The 23,361-nt window shown below is 39.3% G+C and overlaps 1 protein-coding gene across 3 annotated transcripts in view; it reads left to right on the forward strand.

Moving 5' to 3' along the window:
• Dpp10 (dipeptidyl peptidase like 10) overlaps positions 1-23,361 on the forward strand; it is a 1,509,398-nt gene that overhangs the window by 919,977 nt on the left and 566,060 nt on the right. For 2 of the 3 annotated variants that reach the window (XM_028883881.2, XM_028883880.2), the window contains exon 2: positions 16,516-16,630. In XM_028883881.2, coding sequence (XP_028739714.1) covers positions 16,516-16,630 — 115 coding nt within the window. Of the gene's footprint in view, positions 1-1,036; positions 1,058-16,515; positions 16,631-23,361 lie in introns of those variants that run through there. The other variant, XM_028883882.2, reaches the window with a different exon arrangement.

Consider the following 23,361-nt stretch of genomic DNA (forward strand, 5'->3'; position numbering starts at 1 on the left):
GGTACTCTGTACCTTGTTTGCAGCTCCCTTCTCAGTCTCCCCAGCTTCACTAGATATTTGAAGAGCATCGTGGCAGTATAGCCTGTTCCTTTCTGTGTTTATTGGACCTTTTGCAGCTGTGTGTGTGTGTGTGTGTGTGTGTGTGTGTGTGTGTGTGTGTGTGTGTTTGTACTGCACTGCTCATGTGGGTTTGTAATGTGTGTGATGAAGGCCAGAGATCAATGTTCAGTTTTTACTTTTATCACTCTCCACTTATTAATTAATTAATTAATTAAGAGACACTGTCTCTCACTGAACCTGGAGCTCACTGCTTGACTAACCTGGGTGGCTAGCAAGGCTCAGGGATCCTCTTGTCCCTTCCTCTCAGGTGAGGGCTTTAGCTTGTATACAGATACTAGGGACTGAATTTAGGACCTATGCTTTCAAAGCAAGCATTTTACTGACTGAGCTATCCCTAGTTTCTTGTAGTATTCTTTTATCTCATTGTCACATCATCAGGTAATGAAGATAAGCTTTTTGGTAAGAGATGAATAGATTGGATTGTTCACTCAGAAATGGGAGGCTTGAGGAGCAGGCATAGTGGTAAAGAAATGTACTCAATTAGCAGAAACACAAGCACAATGAATACATGGCAGAAAAAAAAACAGTGAGAAAGTGATGGAGGTGTTAGAGTCTCATTTCCTACAAAGGCTCATGCATGGTCATTGCTACAGTTTGGATGTATTTGATTCCCGTCAACATGAAAGATGAGTATAGGTATTGAGAGGTGTTGGGGACTTTAAGAATGATGAATTATTTTCTGATTGGGGTGAGCCCTTGCTCGTGAGAGACTGTCCTCAATAACCTAAGTTGTTATAAAGCATGACTGGTACTTCTGCTTCCCTGGGTACCTACATTCTTTCTCACCAACCCATGTCCTCATCTTGTTTTTGTTCTATATTTCCATCTTAAGTTAGGTCAACCTGAAGTACTCATAGAAGCCAAGATGATGCTGTTGGTCCTCCAGTCCTTCAGCACTTTTAACTAAATAAATCCTTCGTAAAGTACCCAGCCTCAGGTATGTTCTTAGAGCATCAGGAAACAAGCACTGAACTCAGAAGCTGCTAGTCACCCCTCAACCTGTTCTCTCTTTCTTTTCTTTCTTCTCTCTTTTCTCCTCCCCCTCTTCTTCCTCCTCCTCCATCTCTCCCCCTTTCTTTTTCCATGATTGCTTGTTTGCCACCCTAACATCAAATGTAGTGTCTACTAATGATGGTCATCTTGCTTCCACCTGCCCAGTGCTCGAATTACAGGCATGCACCACCACGCCTCGTATACTTCTCTCTGTTCTTGAAGAGCTTGGTAAGGTTGTAGAGATAAAATTTAATTCCATGCCCATTGATTTCCTCCAACAGCCAAATAAAAGTAAAGATATAAACAGTGACATGAAATATAGCAAAAGAGCAGCTGGAAAGATGGCTCAGTGGTTAAAGAGCACTTGCTGTTCTCACAGAGGACTGAGTTCACTTCCCAGCACATAAGTCAGGTGGGTCACAAATACTCATAACTGTGGCTTTGAGGCACTCATTTTCAGGCCTCTGTAGGTACCCAAACACTCATGCACATACATATTTGGTTTGAAAGAAAATTAAGGAAAAATAGCAAAAGCAATATACCATTGGAAGTGGAAGTACTGAAGCCCACTATGAATCTATAATTCAGCACCGCCAACCTCCTGGATTTATTTGCATTGATGAAAGAGACTATGACAGAAGAAAGGCATGAAACTGGACTCATAGATTCAGTTTGACAAGAGGCTCCATAAGACTCACCATGGTGTGCTGCATAGACTTGAGGGAGATGTCATCTAGCCTGGAGGTCAACATTGCTCCATTTTGTGGAAGTAGCTTTCATGTCCATAGCCAAGAGGTGATTGTGTATGATAGACACACATTAACAAGAAGGTTGAACTATGACAGAAACATGTATCTGACTTTAGAGAAGAACCACTTGTATATGTGAGTGTGTGTGTGTGTGTGTGTGTGTGTGTGTGTATGTGTGTGTGTGTGTGTGTGTGTGTATAGATGGCAGATGGAGATGGGATTGCTGAGGCTGCCTAGTTTTAGGTTCTGTGAGAGACCATGTCTCAAAGTAATAAGATTGGTAGAACTGTGATGTTGATGTCATCTTTCAGCCTCTGTATGCACACACACACACACACACACATACACACACACTCACACACAGCTCCCTTGTAAAAATTATAACTGACAAGAGGAAAAGTGACCAGGTCTACAATGGTACATTGATTCGTTGTTGTGATTTACTGGAAAGTTTTATGCTCATATGTTTATGACAGAGAAGGTTATAACAGAAATGAATCAGCTATTAAGCACCAACTTCTCCAAATGTTGCTGTTGTGCTAATAAGCATCAACTCAAAATGAATCATTTCTCTTGTGACCAAGTAGTGGTAATTTTACAGAAGAGACAGTGTTGGAATTTGTTATCTTTTCCTAACAGATGGGTCCTCACTCCCTGGTGCCTCCTCCCCCAGGCAGACATTAGACAGAATTTGTACTCCTCTCTTGGAATATAAAAATTAAAAAAGAAAAGAAAAAGTGAAGGAATACTATTAATTTAAACAACCTGTGGTCTTCTAATTCCTGTAAAAGGACACTTTGTAGCAGTTTTCCTCTAAAGATGTATGAGGAATGATCTATTTTTAAATTGTTGAATGGAGAGGGCATTCTAAGAGACTTGAGAATTCTGGCTGCTCTATTCACAGAGAATGGGGAAAAAGAAAGCTCTCTTCCATCCATGAATGGAAACATTGACTGGTTTGAGGCTACGCCTTGCCTGACTTCCCACACAAAGAATTTCAGCCTGGGGGGGGGGGGATCCACTAAGCAGGACATAAATAGTGTGTGCTGCATACTTACAAGAGAAATTAAAACTCACCTAGTGTTTATTTAATTGTTCCTGATCCATGGAATTTTTGAAAAGTATACAGAGAACTACTTTATTCTAGATTTAAATGAAAGCCTGTGTAAACTCTCTTCCTAGTTGTATGTGTGTGCACAGTCTTTATGTATTAAAGCTGGTTGTGATAATCACAGTAGTGAGGCAGTCCACACACAAATGTTCTATACACATATAGAAATTGAACTTACAAGATCATGGAATGCTCATCTGCACAGGAGAAATGTAATTTGAAATTTTTTTCCTTTTAAAATACCTGCACAGAGCTGATTAACATTTTAATAGCAAAAGCAATAAAAATAATTAAAAGCACATTTAGTATCTGTTCTGCCCCATTTCATTAATTTCTGTTTCTGTTTTCTCTTGGAAGAAAAGATATATAATTGGTGTCTTACCTTTAGCTTCCTCATTAGGATACTGAATTCCTTTATATAAAATAGTATCAGACATGTCTTCTATGCACATTGTATGTAAAAATTTAAAAGAAAAAGTGATGCCGGGCTTTGACACCTTTCAGCAGAGGGGAGGCAGAGCCAGGTGGATCTCTGTGAGTTGGAGGCTAGCCTGGTCTACAGAGTGAGATCCAGGGCAGGCACCAAAACTACACAAAGAAACCCTGTTTCGAAAAGCAACAACAAAAAAAAAAAAAGAAAAGAAAAAGTAACTGTGTTTCCATCTCCTCTTTAAAAGGTAGCTTTGAAATTTTAACTTTGGATGAAATATTTAGTTTCAAAGTGTATTGTGTCTGATTTGTTTCAGACTTAAACTGGTAGATGCTCAGTATGTAAATGTGCTGGGAAACAATGTTTGAGCTATAAAATAAATTTTCTTTTTTAATATTGCTTTTGACTCCTGAGAAAGTCATAGGTTCTACTGAAAAGGAGGAAACCTTCCTATCCACAGCCTTGTGTTGGCTTTGTCTTCTGAGACTTGGCACTGTGCAGACAGACCAATTGATCAAACTAGGAAGGTCTTGGCTTACAAGCTGTGATAGTTAGGAAGAAACACAGTTAGTTAAGATGAGATCAGGTTCATGCCAAATCCCCTCCCCCCATTCCCAGTACCATCTAAAGGTCAGTCCTGTTATGAAGAGCAAATTAATAATGCCAGCCTTGAACTCAGCTCAGAGCTTTAGGGCTCCTTGGCCATCTTGAGCAGTCCTATTTTGCTTAACCTTTGTTTGGGATCTTAATTTGACTCTTGGGCAATTACAACCTTTAACTTACTGGCAGAAAAAGGAAACACATTAAACATTACCTTGAAAAGACAATGGAGGGTCTTCAGCTGGGGTGACATTTATCCACTTTTCACATCCCACTCCCCCCGCCCCCAACTGAGACTCTTTAACTGGAAAAGGACGAGAACAGATGTGATCTTTAACAGACTTCACCATGAACTGCACCAGGGACCTCTCTTCCCTGGATCCCTTTCATACTTAATATCATACTCGATGGAGTTGAATATTTAAAAAATACTTCCCTCTTTTCATGATGAATGGACTATTTATACTCCCACAGAGTGTCCTTTGTTTGATGGCAGTACGCTCATCTGAAGTCTCTCGTTGCCCCCTCCTTCGTCCTTGCCTCTCTTCTTCATCACCTCCTCCCTGCTTTTCTGCTTCCCCGCCAGCCCTACCCCTCATTCCTTCCATCCACCATCAAGCCAGTGTGTGCAGTCATCGACTTCAACCACAGCCTGAATCAAACTTAGACTTCAAAAATCTAGATGTTTATTGAGGATTTAAAGAAGTCTTAAAACTCTCTGTTCGAAAGGAATTACTTTTCCCTGCTTTAAAGGCCATTAATCCTTATACAGTTTATTCCTTTATTTAAATTAGCCAGATACGGTTACTGAACTTCAGTTGATAGACTAAAGAGCTCACAAACCCTTTTCACTACATTATTTTTGTGAAAAGCTCACAGAAATTGTACCCTATAACAATGTGTGTTATACGAAGGAGTTTTAACAAGTGTGGATTCTATGACATCTTGGCTCTATCACATAATAAGCAGCGACATAAATTAGCTTCATGTAGCTATTCTCGTTTGATGCTTAAAAAAGATTTATCATAATTTATACAAGTAATTATTAATTAACTGACTGGTAGGCAGGCCAAACTGCCAGGGTTTCTGTGTTCTTTCATAATGAATATTCTACATTAAACATAGATCACCTGTATTCAAGTGAACTTCATATCATTCCTTTTTATAGATTCTTAAAAAGAATTTGGAAATACATTCTGGAAGTAACTTGAAAGTAAATATGAAACATGAAACAAAACAACAGCTTTTTAAATTCTTTAATAAATGTGGGTAGACACACTGGATACCCCAAATTGTGTTATGCTTTGAAGACAAGACGAAGGCAGCTTCACTCTAGAATTTTTGGTAAATAGCAGAAAATTATTTTTACATTCAAAAATATAATATGTGGGCTGGAGAAATGGCACATTTAAGAGCACATCCTGCATATGACCTGAGATGGATTCCCAACACCTACATCAGGCACCTCACACTGCCTGTAACTCAAGCTCCAGGGGATTCTGCACCCTCTTCTGGCCTCTCTGGTTGCCCACATGCATGTGGCACATGCATAAACTCAGATAAACACATACAAAAAAAGTACAGGCATACATATTTAAAAAAATAATTAAATTTAACTGTCTGGTCTGTTAGCAACATATGATGGATGGCTAAACAAACCAGAGACACAGTGCTGCTGACCTAGACTGTAGAAGAGTCAATCTTCCAATCTTCTTCCTATTCTTCTCTCTCTTCTCCCTCTTTCTTTTGGAGACAAGATCTGATGAAGCCCAATCTGGCCTCCAGCTCACTATATAGTAAGGATGAGCTTTAGTTTCTTATCCCCTTGCCTCCAACTCCTAAGTGCTGGTATTACAGGTCTGTGCTTCCATGCTCTGTTTATACAGTGCTTGGGATAGAACTGAGGACTTCCTGCATGGTGGGCAAACACTCTACTCAGTCACATATGGAGCCCCCCAGCATCCTATATACTGTACAAAATTACTCCTGAAATGAACTGTCAGCTGCACACTGACCTTATCTGAATGTCTCTGAAATTCTCATGTGGTTGTTAACTGCTCCCCGCTTCACATGGCTGACATGAACATTTGTTCTTTATCCTTAAAGTGAAAAACTGAGCAAATGCTTCAGTATAGATGCTTTGAGAACATTTGGTGTGTATGTTCCTACATCATATGAGTATGAATTAGTCTCTAACCAGGTAGAGCTCAGATAAGAGTTAAATACGCCATGAAAAATTAGCATGCGCAGAAGAATATGAATCAGCCAGATCTGGTGTCTTATCATGAGTAGTTAAGTTTATAGTTCTGCTGGCAGAGAATCAGACAGTTGTGTATGAACAGAGTTAGTAACTTGATGAGTGGAGAATAAAATCCACTTGTACTAAATGTGCAACCACTAAGCCATGATACATATACCACTTTGCTTCGAGTCTAAGATAGATCATATTAACTTGAAAACTTTCATTCTTTCTTTTGCACAGGAATCATCTAGATTTTCCTTTTGTTGTAGTGGTTTGTTTGTTTGTTATTTAAGAGAACTTTATGTAGCCATGGCTTGTTTCTAACTCATCACACAGGATGATCTTGATCCTCCTGCTTCTACTTCCAGAGTTCTAGAATTACAGGTGTACATCAACACACACAGTTTATGAAGTTCTGAGGATAAAAAAAAAAAAAAAAAAAACAAAAAAAAAAACAGGGAATCATGAATGCTAGACAAATAATCTCTCACTCTCCAACTGAGCTGCACTCCAAGTCCCTCACCTAGGGAGGCTTTTAAAAACAAGATTGTTGAACTAGCAAGAAATTCTTTGCAGCTGTACATACACAGGTGGCAGTGATCTTGGTTAGCATAGCCCACCTCAAAGAATGTTTCTTCAGTTTATAGCAGACTCCTCTGGAGAGCCCAGGGAACTCTTTGCTCTGACTGCTCTGGTTATAGGGATTTGGGAAGTCTGGGATGGGCTGAATAATGTTTACTTCAAACAAGATTTCAAGTAATGCTGACAGTGCTGTTTTATGGATCATACCAAGGTGTGATAAATAATGATCTAGAAAGGTAGAGAACACACACTGCCGAGAAATAAGACTTGGAAAGTATAAAAGTTCATTCTAAGTTCCACAATCTATTTAGCATGAGTCTGTTAATGAGAGGAGAGGGGCTCAGAGAAGTAGAATTGAGAGGTCTAGGTTTCACAGATGATATTAAGATGTATGCACTATTGAGAGCAACTGGTATTGGTACATAAGGCTGCTCTTCTAGGCAGGAGATTATGCCTTCAGAGAGTGTAGCCATATTCTTAGCTTTCTGAGTCCTAGAGTTTGCTTTTCTTTATTTCAGTCATCATTGACACTGATATACAAAGTTGGCAAACAATTTTAGTAACTTAATCATAGGTTGGGGAGAGGATGGTGGATCTGGGGAAGAGACAATCATCGTCTTTAGTTATCTACCCAATAGTGAGCCTACCAGGTTCCAGTGAACTGTTGCAAACCCATGGTCACACAGATGTCCCTGGATAAACTTAGTGGATCAGAAAACAAGACAAAAATGAGGAATGAGAGAAAAGGACTCTTGGGGAGTTGGTGTTGGTAAGTGGTGGGAGGGAGATCAGAAAGGTTATGGGTGAAGGTTTGCAAGATATGTTACATACGTATGATATTGTCAAAGAATGTTTAGTTAAATAAAAAAATGGAGTCACTTATGAAGTACCTTTGATGAGATCTCTAGATTAAGTTCATATAAAGAAGTAATGGAGTAAATGGATAAGGGCCCCAGAACTCCAAAGCCTAGAGAAGATAGGGCAATGAAGAAGGCGAAGCACAGGGGAACAGGGGACTGTGATGTCATGAACACAGAGAGGAGCTCTCAAAGAGACATGAGAAAGGAACTGGGAGCAGCTGGCAGGCACCATTATGAAATAATGGGAAAATTGACACAGCATAGCTGATCGCATGATACATCTGTTTTCCTTGGTTAAAGATTTTGTGTGTGTGTGTGTGTGTGTGTGTGTGTGTGTGTATGTACATAGGAGTACAAGTACTTGAGAAAGCCAGAGGAACCCTTGAGTGGAGTTACGTACAGTTGTGAGCCACCTTGAGGCCTCTGCTAGAGCAGCAAGTGCTCTTCAACTTTGAGCCACCTCTATAGTGCTGAGGATGTTTCTTACTGGAGTACTCTGAGTTCTCAGCTGTCCTTCCTTCCTTGTTGAGAGATGATAGAGCCAGAGTAAGTACAAATCAAAAGAGATCCAACCCTACGTGTCTCTCTCTCTCTCTCTCTCTCTCTCTCTCTCTCTCTGTCTCTCTCTCTCTGTACATTTTTTTTCTTTAAAATGTAGTTTTTCTTCTCATTCTTTTCTTGATTGCCATTCCCCTGGTTGTTGCAGGAGCTTACAAAGGCCCAAACCATGCTGTGATCAGCAGGTGCTTTCACACTTGCTGAGTCATTGAAGGAACTAGGGCTTGCCTCAACAGCGGTGTCTAAACTTTTATTTTATTTTTTAATGTTTTTAATTGAAAGACATTTTCATATCATATATTTTGATACATTACATTGTCACCAATAAAGTACACTCAAAAATCATGCAATTTAGTAATAAAAACAGCAAAAAAAAGTTTTAATTAAGTTTTTTTTTTTTTTTAGTGTTGAATTGGGTTTCATTCCTGTGGCTTATGGGCTACAGGATCAGTGCACAAGGCTAGTGCTCCTAGTTGACTACTTTTCCAACTTTAGATCTGACTGTTTTTATCTTTTTGTTACCAGATTTATTCTATGTTCTCATTCTCTGTCTCTCTCTGTCTCTCTCTGTCTGTCTGTCTCTCTCTCTCTCTCTCTCTCTCTCTCTCTGTTCTTGCATGTACCTATGTACTTAGGCAAGAAGAGGGTGTCTCATCGCTGGATCTAGAGTCACAGGCAGGTTTCTGTTGCCTGATACAGGTGCTGGGAACTGAACTCAGGTCCTCTGAAAGAAAAAACAAGCTCTCACAAAGACTGAGCCATCTCTCCAGCCCCCTGTTTCCATCTCAATTACTTTGAAACTAAATTTAGCTGTAGTTTGGAACTGTAAGTACCACAGATGCTTAGCCTCGTCTAAAATCTCCTAAGTCAGAACATTGAAAATGTAAATACATCATAGACTGTATTGGTAATGATCCTTGTTTCCCTTCTGTTTTAGTGAGGATTTCTATTGCCATAAGAAACACCATGACCACAGCAACTCTTATAGAGGAAAACATTTAATTGGGCTGGTGGCTTACAGTTTCTGAGGTTTAGTCCAGGGATCTTCATGGTGGTATGTAGGCAGACATGGTGCTGGAGAAGGAGCTAAGTTCTACATCTTGATCCACAGGCAGAAGCAACTTTGTGCCACACTCGGTGTATCTCGAGTATAGGAGACCTTAACCCCCACTCCCTCCCACAGTGACACACTTCCTCCTACAAGGCCACACCTATTCCAACAAATCCACAGCTCCGAATAAATAGTGCCACTCCATAGGAGCCATTTTTTTTCAAACCACCACACCTTCTACCTTCATGATATTCCTACTATAAAGGCATGTTGTCATCCACAATTCTAATTACTGGGGAGGAATGAATGGCCCATGGCAATCGATAAAATTTCCATCTCTTTCAGAAGCTAAGTATTGGTGAAAAAGAAAACCAAAACGCAACACACACCTTAAAGCAAAGAGCAGTAAAAGGCACTGAGGTTGCACATGTAACACTGAAGTACTCTATAGCTATTGGTGAACTTATTAAGGCCACTCCACATAGATAAAGGAAGATTTATTTAGTGGGTAACTTACAAATGAAGGGATAGGTAGGTCGCGGGGTCTGAGGAAGGAGTATCGCAGTCCAGCGGTGTTCTCTGGAGCTCTACTAGGTCAACCTCCACCGTCTAGGGTCCAGAAACTAGAGAGTGTACTCGACCATCCCGATATCTTGGCGCCTCCCTTGGCCCCGCCTTGTAGGCGTGACAGTTGCCTAAGCCTTAGTGGGGGTTGGAACTTCCAGATCAAACCTGGAATGACTACCCACTACCTATAGTTCTAACAAAAGTCCAGGTGACTGAGGCTGCAGCTGTTGACTTGACCCACTGAGGCACTCTACAGTTCTCATGAAATCCAGGTGAGACTGCAGCTGCTGTTAGCTTCACCCTATTCAGTCAAACTGCACTTATTTGTAATAAGCATATTTTTAAAAGTTGTGTAATGTGATCATTTTCTATGTTGGAAGAGAAAGGTGCCTGTAACTCTAGATCCAGGTGTGAGACACCCTCTTCTTCCCTCAGAGGGCACAGGCACTTAGGTGTATGCACACACACTAAGAAACAAAGAAAAAAGTCTGTGTAATGTGTGTGTACATGAATGCAGAGGATAGGAGCTGATGTTAGTATCCCTCTCCAATGCTCCCCACCTTATTTTGGAGAAACTGTCTCCTACTGAACCTGGCACTCATATATTCAGCTAGCTTCCACTGGCCAGTGAGCTCCAGGGATCTCCTGTCTTTGTGTTACTGGTGCTGACATTAGAGGCACATTGACATGCCTAGCAATTTTATGTGGGTTCTGGGCAATAAATGCAGGCCCTTGTGCTGCACCACACATACTTTACTGATGGAGCCATTTCCGTGGCCCCTAATGTGATAATTTTTTAAAAAAAATATTCACTCTAATTACGTAGAGTTATCTGGTCAGAGAGATTCAATGGGGAAATAGTGAATGCACAAGAGGACACTAGAGAATTTTAAGAGGCAATGGCCACTATGATTATTAACTGGAATTTAAATTTGAGAAATTATCTGTAATCGTATTTTGTTATGGAACTTAGTTGATTATCACTTATTAGTAAACTATTTCACATTATTTACTCTTGATGTTAAAATTAAATTTAATTTATTTAAGTTGATTTCAAATTTTCTGTTTCAAATTTTTATTTACATTGACACTTGTGTGTAGGGTGTAGATTACACTTGCATGCATACATGTGTCACAGTGCATACATGTAAGTCAGAATAACACCCAGGAATATGTTCTCTGCTTCTGCCTTTTGGATCCTAGGGAATAGAACTAAAAAAGTCAGGCTTGGCAATAAGTGCCTTTCCATACTGAGCCATTCTGCTTGCCCTCAGAATTTCTTTTATGCTCTTATTTCAGATATATTATGAAGAAAATAGGAACATACTTTTTAATCTATGCTGAGTGGTATATGTATGTAATCTCAGCTACTGCAGTTGCTGAGGCAGGAGGATAAGGTTTATGACCAGACTTTGTTAGTGATAGTCTGTCTGAAAATAAAGTTAAAACTAAAACAAATGGATAAAGATTTTATTCAGTGGAACACAAAGCTATGAGTTCAGTTCCTAGTACCACACACAAAATTGCTTTAGTATTCTAGAAAACATTTAAAATGATGTCAAAATTAGTAGTTTCAGACACAATCTGTAATCCTGGAGGGTAAGATCACTCCATGGGAAAAGGTACTTGCTGCTGAGGTTCCCCACCAGGACACATACGATATAAGGGGAGAACTGACCCCTGCAGGTTCTTCCCTGTCCTTCAAATCACACCATGGCATCTGTGTACCACACATACATAGCGTGGAAGGAAAGAAGATAGTCCAAAGTTGTCTTCTCTTTGACCTTTACACTTGAGCTATTGTGAGCACACACACACACACACACACACACACACACACACACACACACACAATGTAGAAATGTAGTTTTTAAGAAACACTAAAAGTATTTAGTCCTGTATGTTTTGGGATTTCCTTGAATATTATCTCAATTTGTTATTGGTCCAGTCTAGCTTATAAATTATGTCAATTATTCTCTTTCAAAAAAGTAAAGAACCACAAAAATCACTGAACTTTCTTAACATACAAACATTAGTTTTCAATAGACTTTCTTTTTAAAAAGAGTGCTTCTAATTTGTAATTCTGGATTTGGGATGGCTTCAGAATCCCGCACTATCCTATAGCCTTTACCAGCCTGTTTCTGTACATGTTGACAATGCATAATGTTTACTTCATGTCTGTTTAAAGAAATAGGTGACATTCCTCATTTCCCACAGTGTAGTTTGTGGGAAATGATAAACTCAGAATGCTTCCATGTTATTTGCATTTATCCTTGTGTTATATTGGCACTTGTCAAACTTTTCAGTACACCCTGTGTGCACTGCACACATCATATCTTAATGTCTTCCCAGGTGCATCACGCATAATGTTCTCAAACTCTGAACCCAAGATAACTACAGAGCTTTTGTAAAATGATACAGAGAAGTCTTTTTGGAAATTTGGCTTGTTGTCAGAGTTCTGTATTTTGAGGTTTTTTTTTTTTTTTTTTGGTAAGATCTGGGTAAACATTTTCTAACTACATCTTACAAACATCCCAAATGAATTGAAATTCATAGCTTTTGCTTTACTAAATATTACATCTAAATGCTGTTTTCTGATATGAAATAATATAGAAAAATTCAAATTAATTTTATTACATATATTTATTGTTTTTTTTTTATTATATTTTTGGGTGCATGTGTGTGTTTGTGCTGGGTGTCCCACAGTTCAGGAGTGTTTGGGAGTCAGAGGACAACTTTCCAGAGTTGGTTATTTTAGCTACTTTTAAAGATATTTTCAGATTTTTCAGTGAAGCAACAAATTATTATGAAAATATCTCTTAAATTCTAAGAGACTGGGACTTTTGCTGGACCTCAATGACAGAGTTAATACACTTTAAGATCATATAAGACTTAAGACTACTATGTACTCAGCCTGTTTGTTTAACCAGCCTTTAACTGAACAGTGGAACAATCACCTTTAATTGTGTTGGATTTCCTATGCTTACAAACTAAGCTAAATGCACAGCTGTAGTTTTAAGGTGATTATACTTCCATGTCCCTGATGCAGAGAGTAATACATGGGTATCTGTTAGGTGTGTTAGGACAATCATTGGTTGAAAACATAAAATATATGTTGAAAGCAACCTTAGAAAATGAATATCCACTATGACTACTGAATGTAACATATAGATATTGATTGTTAAACAATGATGTTTGTAATACTGTTGGTTGTCTCTGTCAGTTGTAGTCAGTGACTTAATTCCTTGTAAAACTTTATTAATTGTTTCTGTAAAGTATTCCATTATTTTCCCATGTGATGCTTTCTGTGCTGTTCAATAAAGACATAGCAAAGGCCTTTGATAAAGGCACACGCAGAGACACAGAGACAGATATGGAAAGCAACTTTCAGACAGGCACAAATTCAGACTCATACAATGAACAGGCAGGGGCAGGGGAAGACACAAAGAAAGTAGAGAATTCAAATTTAGTCTGGTTCCCAGTCATATAGCACTGGGGGAAAGTGTTTATATCTCTTTCCCTAATGTGATACCAACACATTATTAGTGATTCAGAGTTTATCATTAATGTTTTCAAACCAAGTGAATTTTGATGCTTAATGTTAGGAATCTCAAATGTGCTAAACCTACACAATTCTGTACAAATGTCCTTGGACCACTTGTGACCAAATCATCCTTGAAACTATTTGCAGTTGAAAATATGAACAACATGAAGAGAATAGAAACAATTCAAATAAAAATAATTTAAAAATTTGAGCTCCCCAAGAGGGAATGATTTGGTATAATCTGTTGCTTCATTTGAAATAATTTGGAGTTTTGGGAAACACCATGTTTGTATTTGAAGAATTAAGCACATAGGAAAGTTACTGAAGCACTAATGTAAATACAAGGAAGAGATAAAAGGCAAGGAGTTTCATTTGGGGACAGCTGGTGACTGTTCAGAAACAGACTGAAGAACCAGTGAGATAAATGCTCAGACTTTAAGCCTCAAATATTAGCATATCTTTTTAAGCAGGAATAATGATATTAAAAAAAAATCTCCCATTTTTACTTATACATGTAGTTAAAGAAAACACGTTTTTTAAAATTTATTTTTGTGTATACATGGATGTGTATGCAGGTGCATTTCCATGTGGGTGTACATGTGTAAACAGGTCACAGGTAAACATCTATTGTTATTCCTAAGTACAAAGTATGAAGTTCACCTGTTTTCTTGAGGCAGAATCTCTTGCTGGCCTGTGATTCAATGATTTAGCCAGACCAGCTGGTCAGCAAGCCCCAGGGATCCTCCTGTCTCCACTACTACTCCAAAAACTGAGACTACATATATCACCCACCTAGCTTCTTTTATTACATGAGTACTCTGAATCAAAAGCAGCTCTTCAAACTTCATGCTTCAAAGGATATATTTTATGGACTGAATCATTTCTCCAAACTTATCTATTGGTCCTTGGGATCAAGTATTTGGTAACTTGCAGAACATTTGCTGGTTTTGATCATACTAGTGATTACTCTTGTCACTGGCTTCTGAGGAGCAGATAAGCATTACCACAGAGAATTACCCATCATCACATATACCTCTTCCAGTAGATCAGTGGTTCTCAACCTTCTTATGCTACAGTTCCTCATGTCTTGGTGACCTCAAACTATAATTTCTTCGTTGCTACTTCATAACTATAATTTTCTACTGTTATGAATTACAGTGTAAATGTCTGATATGTAGGATATCTGATATGTTACCCCTGAGGGGGTCTCAACCCACAGATTGAAAACTGCTGTAGTAAATGAACATCTTGAAAAGCCTATGGGAATACTACATTCCGGGAGAGAGTTTGTCAGCTGTCATCATCTATTCTTTGTGTTAACTAGTCTAAAATGAATGATGTAGTGAAGCACCCACTTGATTTATGTGGGAGATAATTAATAGAAATTCTCACAAGTATAAGAGAAAAAGAGGGGTAAAAAAAATAAGCATAGCTTAAGGCCAGGAAGGTGGTTCATGAGTATGAGAATGGGGTGCACAATCATGAGGTCCTGAGTTCAGATTCCCAGCACTCTTGTGAAAAGCAGCATGTGAGTATACATGCCTCTCACGCCTGTGAAGTGGAAGACAGACAAGAGGATACTGGAGCTTGTGGCCACCAGCTTAGCCAAAAAATGGCCAATATCAGCTCCAGTGAGAAACTTCATCTAAAGGTACTAAGAGGAAGAGTAATAGAGTGGACATCTGAGGACCTTCTCCAGCCTCTGCACTTGCATTCACATGTAGGAACATGTACATCCACCCACACACATGCATCACAAATATAAGCACAACAGTCACACACAGAAAAAAAGCAAAAGTTGAAAATTGGTGTATGCAAAGTCATTGTAATTTTTCCTCATCATGAAAGACAAACTTACTATTGTTAGGATGGCTGCTTTGAGAAGAAGAACAACTCACCATACATCATCTCCTATGAACTGAGTTTTCCTTGTCCCAGCTGGTAACACTGAGTGTGTTTATGACTGAACTCAATGCTATAAGCACAATATGAGAATCAGTGTCAGTGTGGTATTTTTTAAAACTTTATTTTAGTGTGTGTATGTGTGTGTGTGTGTGTGTGTGTGTGTGTGTGTGTGTGAGAGAGAGAGAGAGAGAGAGAGAGAGAGAGAGAGAGAGAGAGAGAGAGAATGTGCATGTGAGTGTGTGCCGCCTAAAAGTGAAGGTGACTTCAGAGACCAGAAGAGAACATTGAAGTCCCTGAAGCTGGAGTTACAGGTGGTTGTGAACTACCTAATATGGGCTCTGGGAACAGAACTGCAGTCCTCTGCAAGAGCATTAATTGCTCTTAAGCCCCAAGCCATCTCTCCATATTCAAGTCCCACGTTGTATAAAATTATTTCAATGAAGAGTTGGCATTCATTTCAATCTTCTGTGTTGTGAACTTTGCTTTGACAAATTAAACTTCTATATTTCTAGGCATCAGAGTAGAACATAGGTCAACTGGAGAATGAATACCTCAACTATATACATTGTAAGAGATGTTCGAGTTTACCCTATCCCATCAATCTGATCTCCTTCACAATATCTGCACATTGCCCAGTAAAAGAATATTTTTAACCATTGATACAGAAGAACTTATTTAATTTAGCTGCTAGATTCTGTTTGCTTTTAATGACTGGTGGAAAATCTATTTGAAGTAACTGACTACATTAACAAATGTACACCGTGTGATGGTTAGGAATATTTGGTGTCATTCTCTTGTTTTTAATCTTTTCCCTCATATATTTAAAACAGCAGTGGACAATGCTTTGAGAATAAACGTGTATTTAATTCTTTGTGGTATCTTCAATTATAGTGATGACAATTAAATGTTAACATTGTTGTTCGCAGCCCCTTTACATAGTCTTCTGCCCACAGTAAAAGCATTGGAGCTCTATCTCATCAAGACATCAGAAATAAAGCTCTGCTCCTTTCTTTGCTAAGGAAAGGAGATTTGCCACCAAATGGATATTCAAAGATATCCATTGAATAATTAAAGAAGTGCTGAAGAGAAAACTGATTATAATCAGCTTTCAGACTGTGATTGTACCCATGCTGAAACTTTCCTTTATGGATGTATTTCTCCTAAAGCAAGTATAATCATGGAACTACTTTTCTGTCTCTATAGGAACTGGGAAGTAACAGCCCTCCACAGAGAAACTGGAAGGGAATTGCCATTGCCCTGCTGGTGATCTTGGTAGTATGTTCACTCATCACGATGTCTGTCATCCTGTTAACACCAGGTAATCTATTGCTGCTCCTAGCTTTGGATGGTGCTGTGGTGGATGCTCATGATGCCTTAAGAAGGTGGTAGTATGTGGTTTATTTGGGCAGATTAATACAGGCTGGATTTTTTTTTAAGCACAATTAGACAACTTTGCTATTGGTATGGTGAATTTCGTAGCTTGAATATTATGTCGGCATTTTGGATGAAGCTGGAACATGAGATATATAAAATGAGGATGCTAAGAACATTGTTGGTCTCTGTTACTATCTAAAGACAAATATTCATTTTTATTTGTTGTTTTTACAAATGTCTAAGTCATGTGACTCTTTTTTGCATTCCAATATTTATAGAAATTGTATTACAAACCACCCCAAACTAGGAATGAATCCATATATCCTTCAAGTAGATAATGGATGAGCAAACATATAATACAACAGTAGTCCATAGAGAAATAAGCCAATGCCCAACATACACAAAATACAAAAAAGGAGCATGTGTGCTTAATGCCTAATGCCAAGTGCAAGAATCTAGTCTCCAAATATTATGTATGATACATAAACATTTCATAAATAGCATTTATACAGCATTTTCCAAAAGGAAGGGCAAAATGGGGTCTGTGGATGTAGTTCATTGAGGAGAATGCTTGACTAGCATGAATGAGGCCCTGGATCCATAGCCAGCACTACATAAGTGAGCAGAGGTGGTGCACAACTATAATCCCTGAGGTGGGGGTGGATGCCCAAAGGTCAGAAGCACATGATTCTTCTTGGTTACATTAGTTAATATCAGTCCAGCATATGTAAGATCACAAAGGAACAAGATCTTAAGAGAGAGGCTGAGTTTGAATCTGGTAACAAAATTGTCCTTGGTATTGATTGCATTGGTTCTGAAGTCCTTTGCAAATCCCGTAAATCACAGTGATAGCACACTTTTGACTTTCATTGTGGGCTGAAGATTGGCGGTGAAGGGTCTGGAACTGCAGTTATGTGGATGATAACTCAATATATGGACAAATAGAATGTGAGAGAGGTAGAGCTCTTATCACAAGAGAGTGAGCAGAGAGTGGAGTCCTTTTTCCTTTTCTCCTCTTCCATTTTCATTTATGGTGTCCTGATACCTTAATGAGTATTCCCCTACAATAATCTCTGGATAGGGATCTTTACATATTTTGATATGGGGATCATTGTGGGCTTAGTTCTTCCATGAGTACTCCTTCAATCTCCAGGAGTTTTATTATTCTTTAGTAGCTGTTAATAAAGGAGGCAGAGGTAGTCTCCCCAAGCCATCTTCCAGAAAAGGAAAAAACTGACATGCTTCTGTAGCCCACCTGAGTATCTCTTGCAAAGATGAACTAACTGTGCTTAGTGTTATGGAAACATAGTCATTTCTGGAATAGGACTGAGTGGCTTAAATGTACCAAAGGAACACACTTGTGAACTCTTGCTGAGTGCTTTTACTTACACTTCAGCTCATGCCCCACATTCCTCATTATCTAAGCCTGCAAAGACAGTGAACTTATTTCCTGTTGAACAAAATGTGATTAACAAGGGCTCCATTTCAGCGTCATTTACTCATGTAATTATAGTGACTAATTACACAAATGACAGTTATCAATCACTCCAGCGTGGGGCTTGGTGAAATAATCTATCTTCGTAAAAAATGGTGATTCCCAAATGTGTAAACTACCAAAAATAAATAGTTGATAGTGTTTATGTATCCTCTGGAGAGACTGAGAAAGGAGGGAAGGGAGCCAAAGGGAGAGGGACGAGGAGAGAAAGGTAACGGAAGAAGTAAGAGATGAGAACAATTTCCTGGAAAGAACTGGCTCCCTGGGTATGCTCCGTGGAGCCTCCCACTCACTGCCTCATTTGTACATCTGTGCTTTGGTGTAATTGAGCAACGTGATGGCTCTAATAAGTGACTGCCGCATGCCAAGAGGCTCCGCTCCAGGAAGATGAGCTTCTGTTCAGATGGTGTTTCACTTAAACATAAGAATTTGAGCATAATTACAAAAAAATGAACCACTTGCTTTTGCTGTCTTGAATGGGTGCCTGTTCCCCAGATGCAAAAGCCTGGTTCCACGATTTCTCCGCTTCCTTTGAACACATCCTTCCAATCTGATTCTACTCCCTTTGCCTCCGTGGTTCATTCTCTCAGATTTTTGTCTCACTCATTTAATGAATGTAATACATATATATTAAAAGGAGAGTTATTGGAACAGCTTACACAGCATGGTCTATACAGTCCAAAAGGCTGTTTGACCCTGGAAAGGTGGGGAGTCTGGTAGTTGCTCAGTCCCACTGCGGTGCTAAGGCCTGGAGGATTCCTGGACAACGGTTGGTCTTCAGTATATTTTGGAAGCCCAAAGGAGTTTGTTCTAATATCAGCAAAAGAAGGCTGCAGCAACAGGATAGAAGAGCGTACTAGATGAGGGGAGGGTAAGCTCCAGGTTCAATTGACCTTGCCTGCCTCAAGGAATAAGGAGGAAAATGGAAGGAGACTTCTGATCAGCCTCTGGCATCCAAATACACATGCACACGTGTGCTCACATACAGAGAAACATGTATGCACATATATGTATGCCACAACATACACAGGAAAAAGGTGAAAAACCTTTAGTAGGCACATGTGGAGATAAAATTATATTGTAGATATTCTGGTGTTAGCCTGTGCTCCTGCTGTGTTAAATTTTAAACGTATAATCTTCTCTTCCCATTACACAAACACATAAATCTAGAAAATCCGCACACACACTCAATCCAAACACTGAATTGCATATGACATTAGTCATGCAGGTGAGAGTGACCAACTATTGCTTTTAATTTACAATTTTCCAAGTGTGTTCCCCATATTCAAATGCTATTGGAATTCCATGTTATTTTGGTAACAGATAATATGAAATTAAAAACAAAATCATTATGGTAGACTATGGTCCTTTAGCAAATAGATACCCATGCTACTGCTACTACCACCGCTGTTTACAAAGCCAACGGTCTGGGGAGGTGATATAAGTGGATATGGTGAGTATGCATATTTTTCACAGGCCTGCCATGGATGAAGGTATTCTAAAGAAACATGTTTGTTCCTCCTGTTGGCTGTTAGACTAAGATACAAAGCAGCCCAGAGAACTGGAATTTGCCTATGTATCTCATTCTAGAATGAGGAAATGCTGAAGCCTGGTGCCAGCCAGAGGAAAAACACACACACACACACACACACACACACACACACACACACACACACACACACACACACACACACACACGAGTGGGGAGGAGACAGACAGACAGACACAGACACAGAGAGTGGGTTTTCTGGGATATGAAGTGATCTTTTGCTTTTGCAGTTATTGCATATCAAATGCCTGTCATTTAACATAGTAAGAATAACAGCAACAATGTAATAATGATGACCAGTCCATGGCCATATATAAATCCAGTTTAGATACACTCTTTCTGTGTCATTTTCACTTTGAAAACAATTTTATTTAGGTTTCTAAAAGTGAACACATACAAAAGATCATCTAGTCTGAGAAATTACTCAGAAGCTGCTTTTCTCAGAATAGCCTCAGAGTCTGTAGGTAAATGCTGAGGAATGCAAGCTATATCTAGACAAACACATGTTCATTGTAATTTTGGCTTGATTGCAGATTTTATTACACCAGCAATTTCAGACAGGTGCCTCAGTCTCCAACTTGTCAGAACCTTCTGTGCCTTGTGAAGAGAAGGCTTGATTGTTTTTGAAGACTGAGTTAACCAATCAAGCATGCTCTTTAAAAGGAAACATTTCTGAAGGAAAAGAAAAAGAACTTCACTCAATATTTAATTCAAGAGTCAAGTACTTAGGTATATTAAACAGACCTACATACCTTTTATCTTGTATTAGGTTTAAGAAATAATGGGTCCACAGGTTTTTAATTTCAGCAGTGGGAAGGCAGAGACAGGCCTCTGTGAGTGTGAGGCCAGCTTGGTCTACATAGGAAATACCAGTACAGTCAGGCTGTCCGGCATAGAGAGACATTGTATCAAAACAAAAGGACAGACAAAAAACACAAAAGACAGGAGAGGGAGGAGTGGTGGTTTTCACTTTTAGAAGGCAATGAATGTAAAGTCAACAACTATACTCTATAAACATGGTAACAATGCCTTCACACTTAAGGATGTAGGAAACCAGTCTAATGTGAACAAATTTTCTTCCTAGTGTTAGATTTACATCAAATGTGTAGCAGGGACTAGAGATAGCTCTCTTGTTAAATTTCTTGTAGTGTAAGCATGAATACCTAAATCTGATAGCCAGGATCTGGCTGTAGTGCTATGTTTTTGTCATTTAAGTACCAGGAAGGTTGAGACAGCCGAATCCCTGGGACTCTAGAACCATTCTGTTTCACTTAGTTGTTGAGCTTTAGGTCAATGAGATTCTTCATCGCAAAGGACAAGGACCTGGAAGATGTTCCTTAAGAGAACAATGGAAATTGCCCTCTGGCTACCTACATAATGTGCACACACACACAACCATACATGATCCTCCCACACACATATCAACATACTTGTATGCCCCCCTCAACGCATGTTTTAAGTGTAGAAAGAGAATTACCATGTTCTGAAAAGCATTTTTTGAGGAATATGGTTTACCAATTTTGGCATGTTTGTGAAACAGGAATGCCTAGTGTTTTTTAGTCACAATGTTTTGTAAAGGATATCCATCAAGTTCTTCAATTTGCCTGTCATGTTGAAATAACACCCTGTGGGTTCTTTACATGACACCATTATTCAGCCTCAGTGGGCTGTTGCCCTTCACTTCATGTTTCTTCTCCTGGCTGACTAAGGCTGAAATTGCAGAGTGCTGACACAGTGTCCCTGATGTTAGCTCTAGCTGTCATTCCTATTGGAAAGTTTTTATCACATTGGTGCTCTGTAGATGAGCATCTGACATAGATGTTTTTTTAGACCAATCAGAACATGAAAAATATCAGACATTCACTTCTAATCTCAGCTTAACCAAATATTAGCAGGTAACACTTTTGTTTCTACTTCCTGAAGTAGTGTCAATTTTAAGACTTTTATACATGGTTCAAATGCCATGTTAGAAAATAGTTTACAAAATCCTAGACTAAGTCAGTGACATTAATGTTTAGACAGATCTATACTACCTGGTAGAGTATGGAAGCCATCGGGCTCAAGTAGTTCACTATAGTCATAGGCTAGGACAAGAATAGAGGAAACTAGACAGATGGCCATGACAATCAACAGAACCAAAGTTGAGGTCAACACTTAGGGAATCGTGCTTTTGTTTAAAGAAATATCAACTACTCTTTTCATCTCATTAAACATGTATAAATGTTAAACATGCATAATGTTAAACAAAATAGGACAGTTTAACTTTGCCATTCCAGTCGTTACTACAGCTTGTAGGGTTCACAGCTGAGTAACACTGTTCATGACTTTTTTTCCCCAACAGCCTACATAGAACCTTCCATACTATGAGAGGTAGACAGCAAGGAGGAAGCTTGCTAGTCAGTACCAACTTGATTTCTTTATGTTCTATGACCAAAATATGTAGCTGCCTTCAATAATTGGGTTCTATCATCAAGTTCTGGTGGGGAACCAAGAGTGGGGGCAATATCCTGTACTACTTTGGAGATGTCTGGAGTATGTCTAACCAACATCTCAGTGGGAATATCCTACACATGACACTGGGCTTTGTATTTGTCAACATAGAACTTCTAACAGGAACATTATCTCCTGTGTAGGATAAACCCTTTTCAACTTTTATATGAGAGTCTTATAAAATTGTTGTTTTAATCAGAATTTTTCAAACCTCCTTAGTATTCGTTATTTCTCCTCTACCTTGTCTTCTGTCATACTCTCCTGTCCCTTTCCACACTTGCACCTCCCTACCCACTGATTTCTGGTTTGATTTAATGCTTAGTCCACAGGAGAAAATAAAACATGCCTGATACAGTAAACCTGGCTATAAAACCCTAATTGACAAGCTTACAGGTCTCAGGGATAGACCTACTACTCTTGTTTCACAAAATGGACATGATATCCATCAGCCTCCTAAATCCCCATATCTATACCCACAGATTAGTGCAGCTCTCAGGTTCCATCAGAAAAGTTGCTCTGAGACTGATGGTGAAACTCACAGCTGAACAGGGTACAGAGAGTAAATGCCAGTGGCCTGCTCAGCCACAGAAGGGACATCTCTATCACTCCCCCCGATCAGTACCTAAGGGCCACTGTAGAAAAGGAGATGGAATGATAGTAAAGGCCAGAAGTTGAGGAGGACCAGAGCCAAACAGTGTCTTCTAGGCACGACGGGACTCTGGTACTCATGAATTGACAGCAAGCGGCTCTTCTTGTTTGCACAACACCTGCACAAGATCAAGATAGTTAACATTCCAGCCTGGACAAAGGAGGGACTTGTGCAGGCCCCTCCTAACAGGAACTAGTGACAGTTGACGGCTTCTGTGGGAGGGAGAGCCAGCCTTATTTCTGGGTATGGGCCCTGGTAGTTCAACTGTGCTCCAGTGGATGGGCCAAGACCCCTGAGTTTAGGAACAGTACAAATTGGACTCCATGGGATCTAACCAATTACAATCAAGCATATGAAACTGAGAGAGTAGGGGAAGGAGGCTGTACCTGGGGCAAGTGGGAGGGGCGTAACAGGTGAGTGTAATTGCAGTATATTGTATGCATGTGGAAAATTCTTAAAGGATATCTTATACACACACACACACACACACAC

The sequence above is a fragment of the Peromyscus leucopus genome, chromosome 15 (assembly GCF_004664715.2).
Source record: "Peromyscus leucopus breed LL Stock chromosome 15, UCI_PerLeu_2.1, whole genome shotgun sequence".
In the NCBI taxonomy this organism is placed as follows: Eukaryota; Metazoa; Chordata; class Mammalia; order Rodentia; family Cricetidae; genus Peromyscus; species Peromyscus leucopus.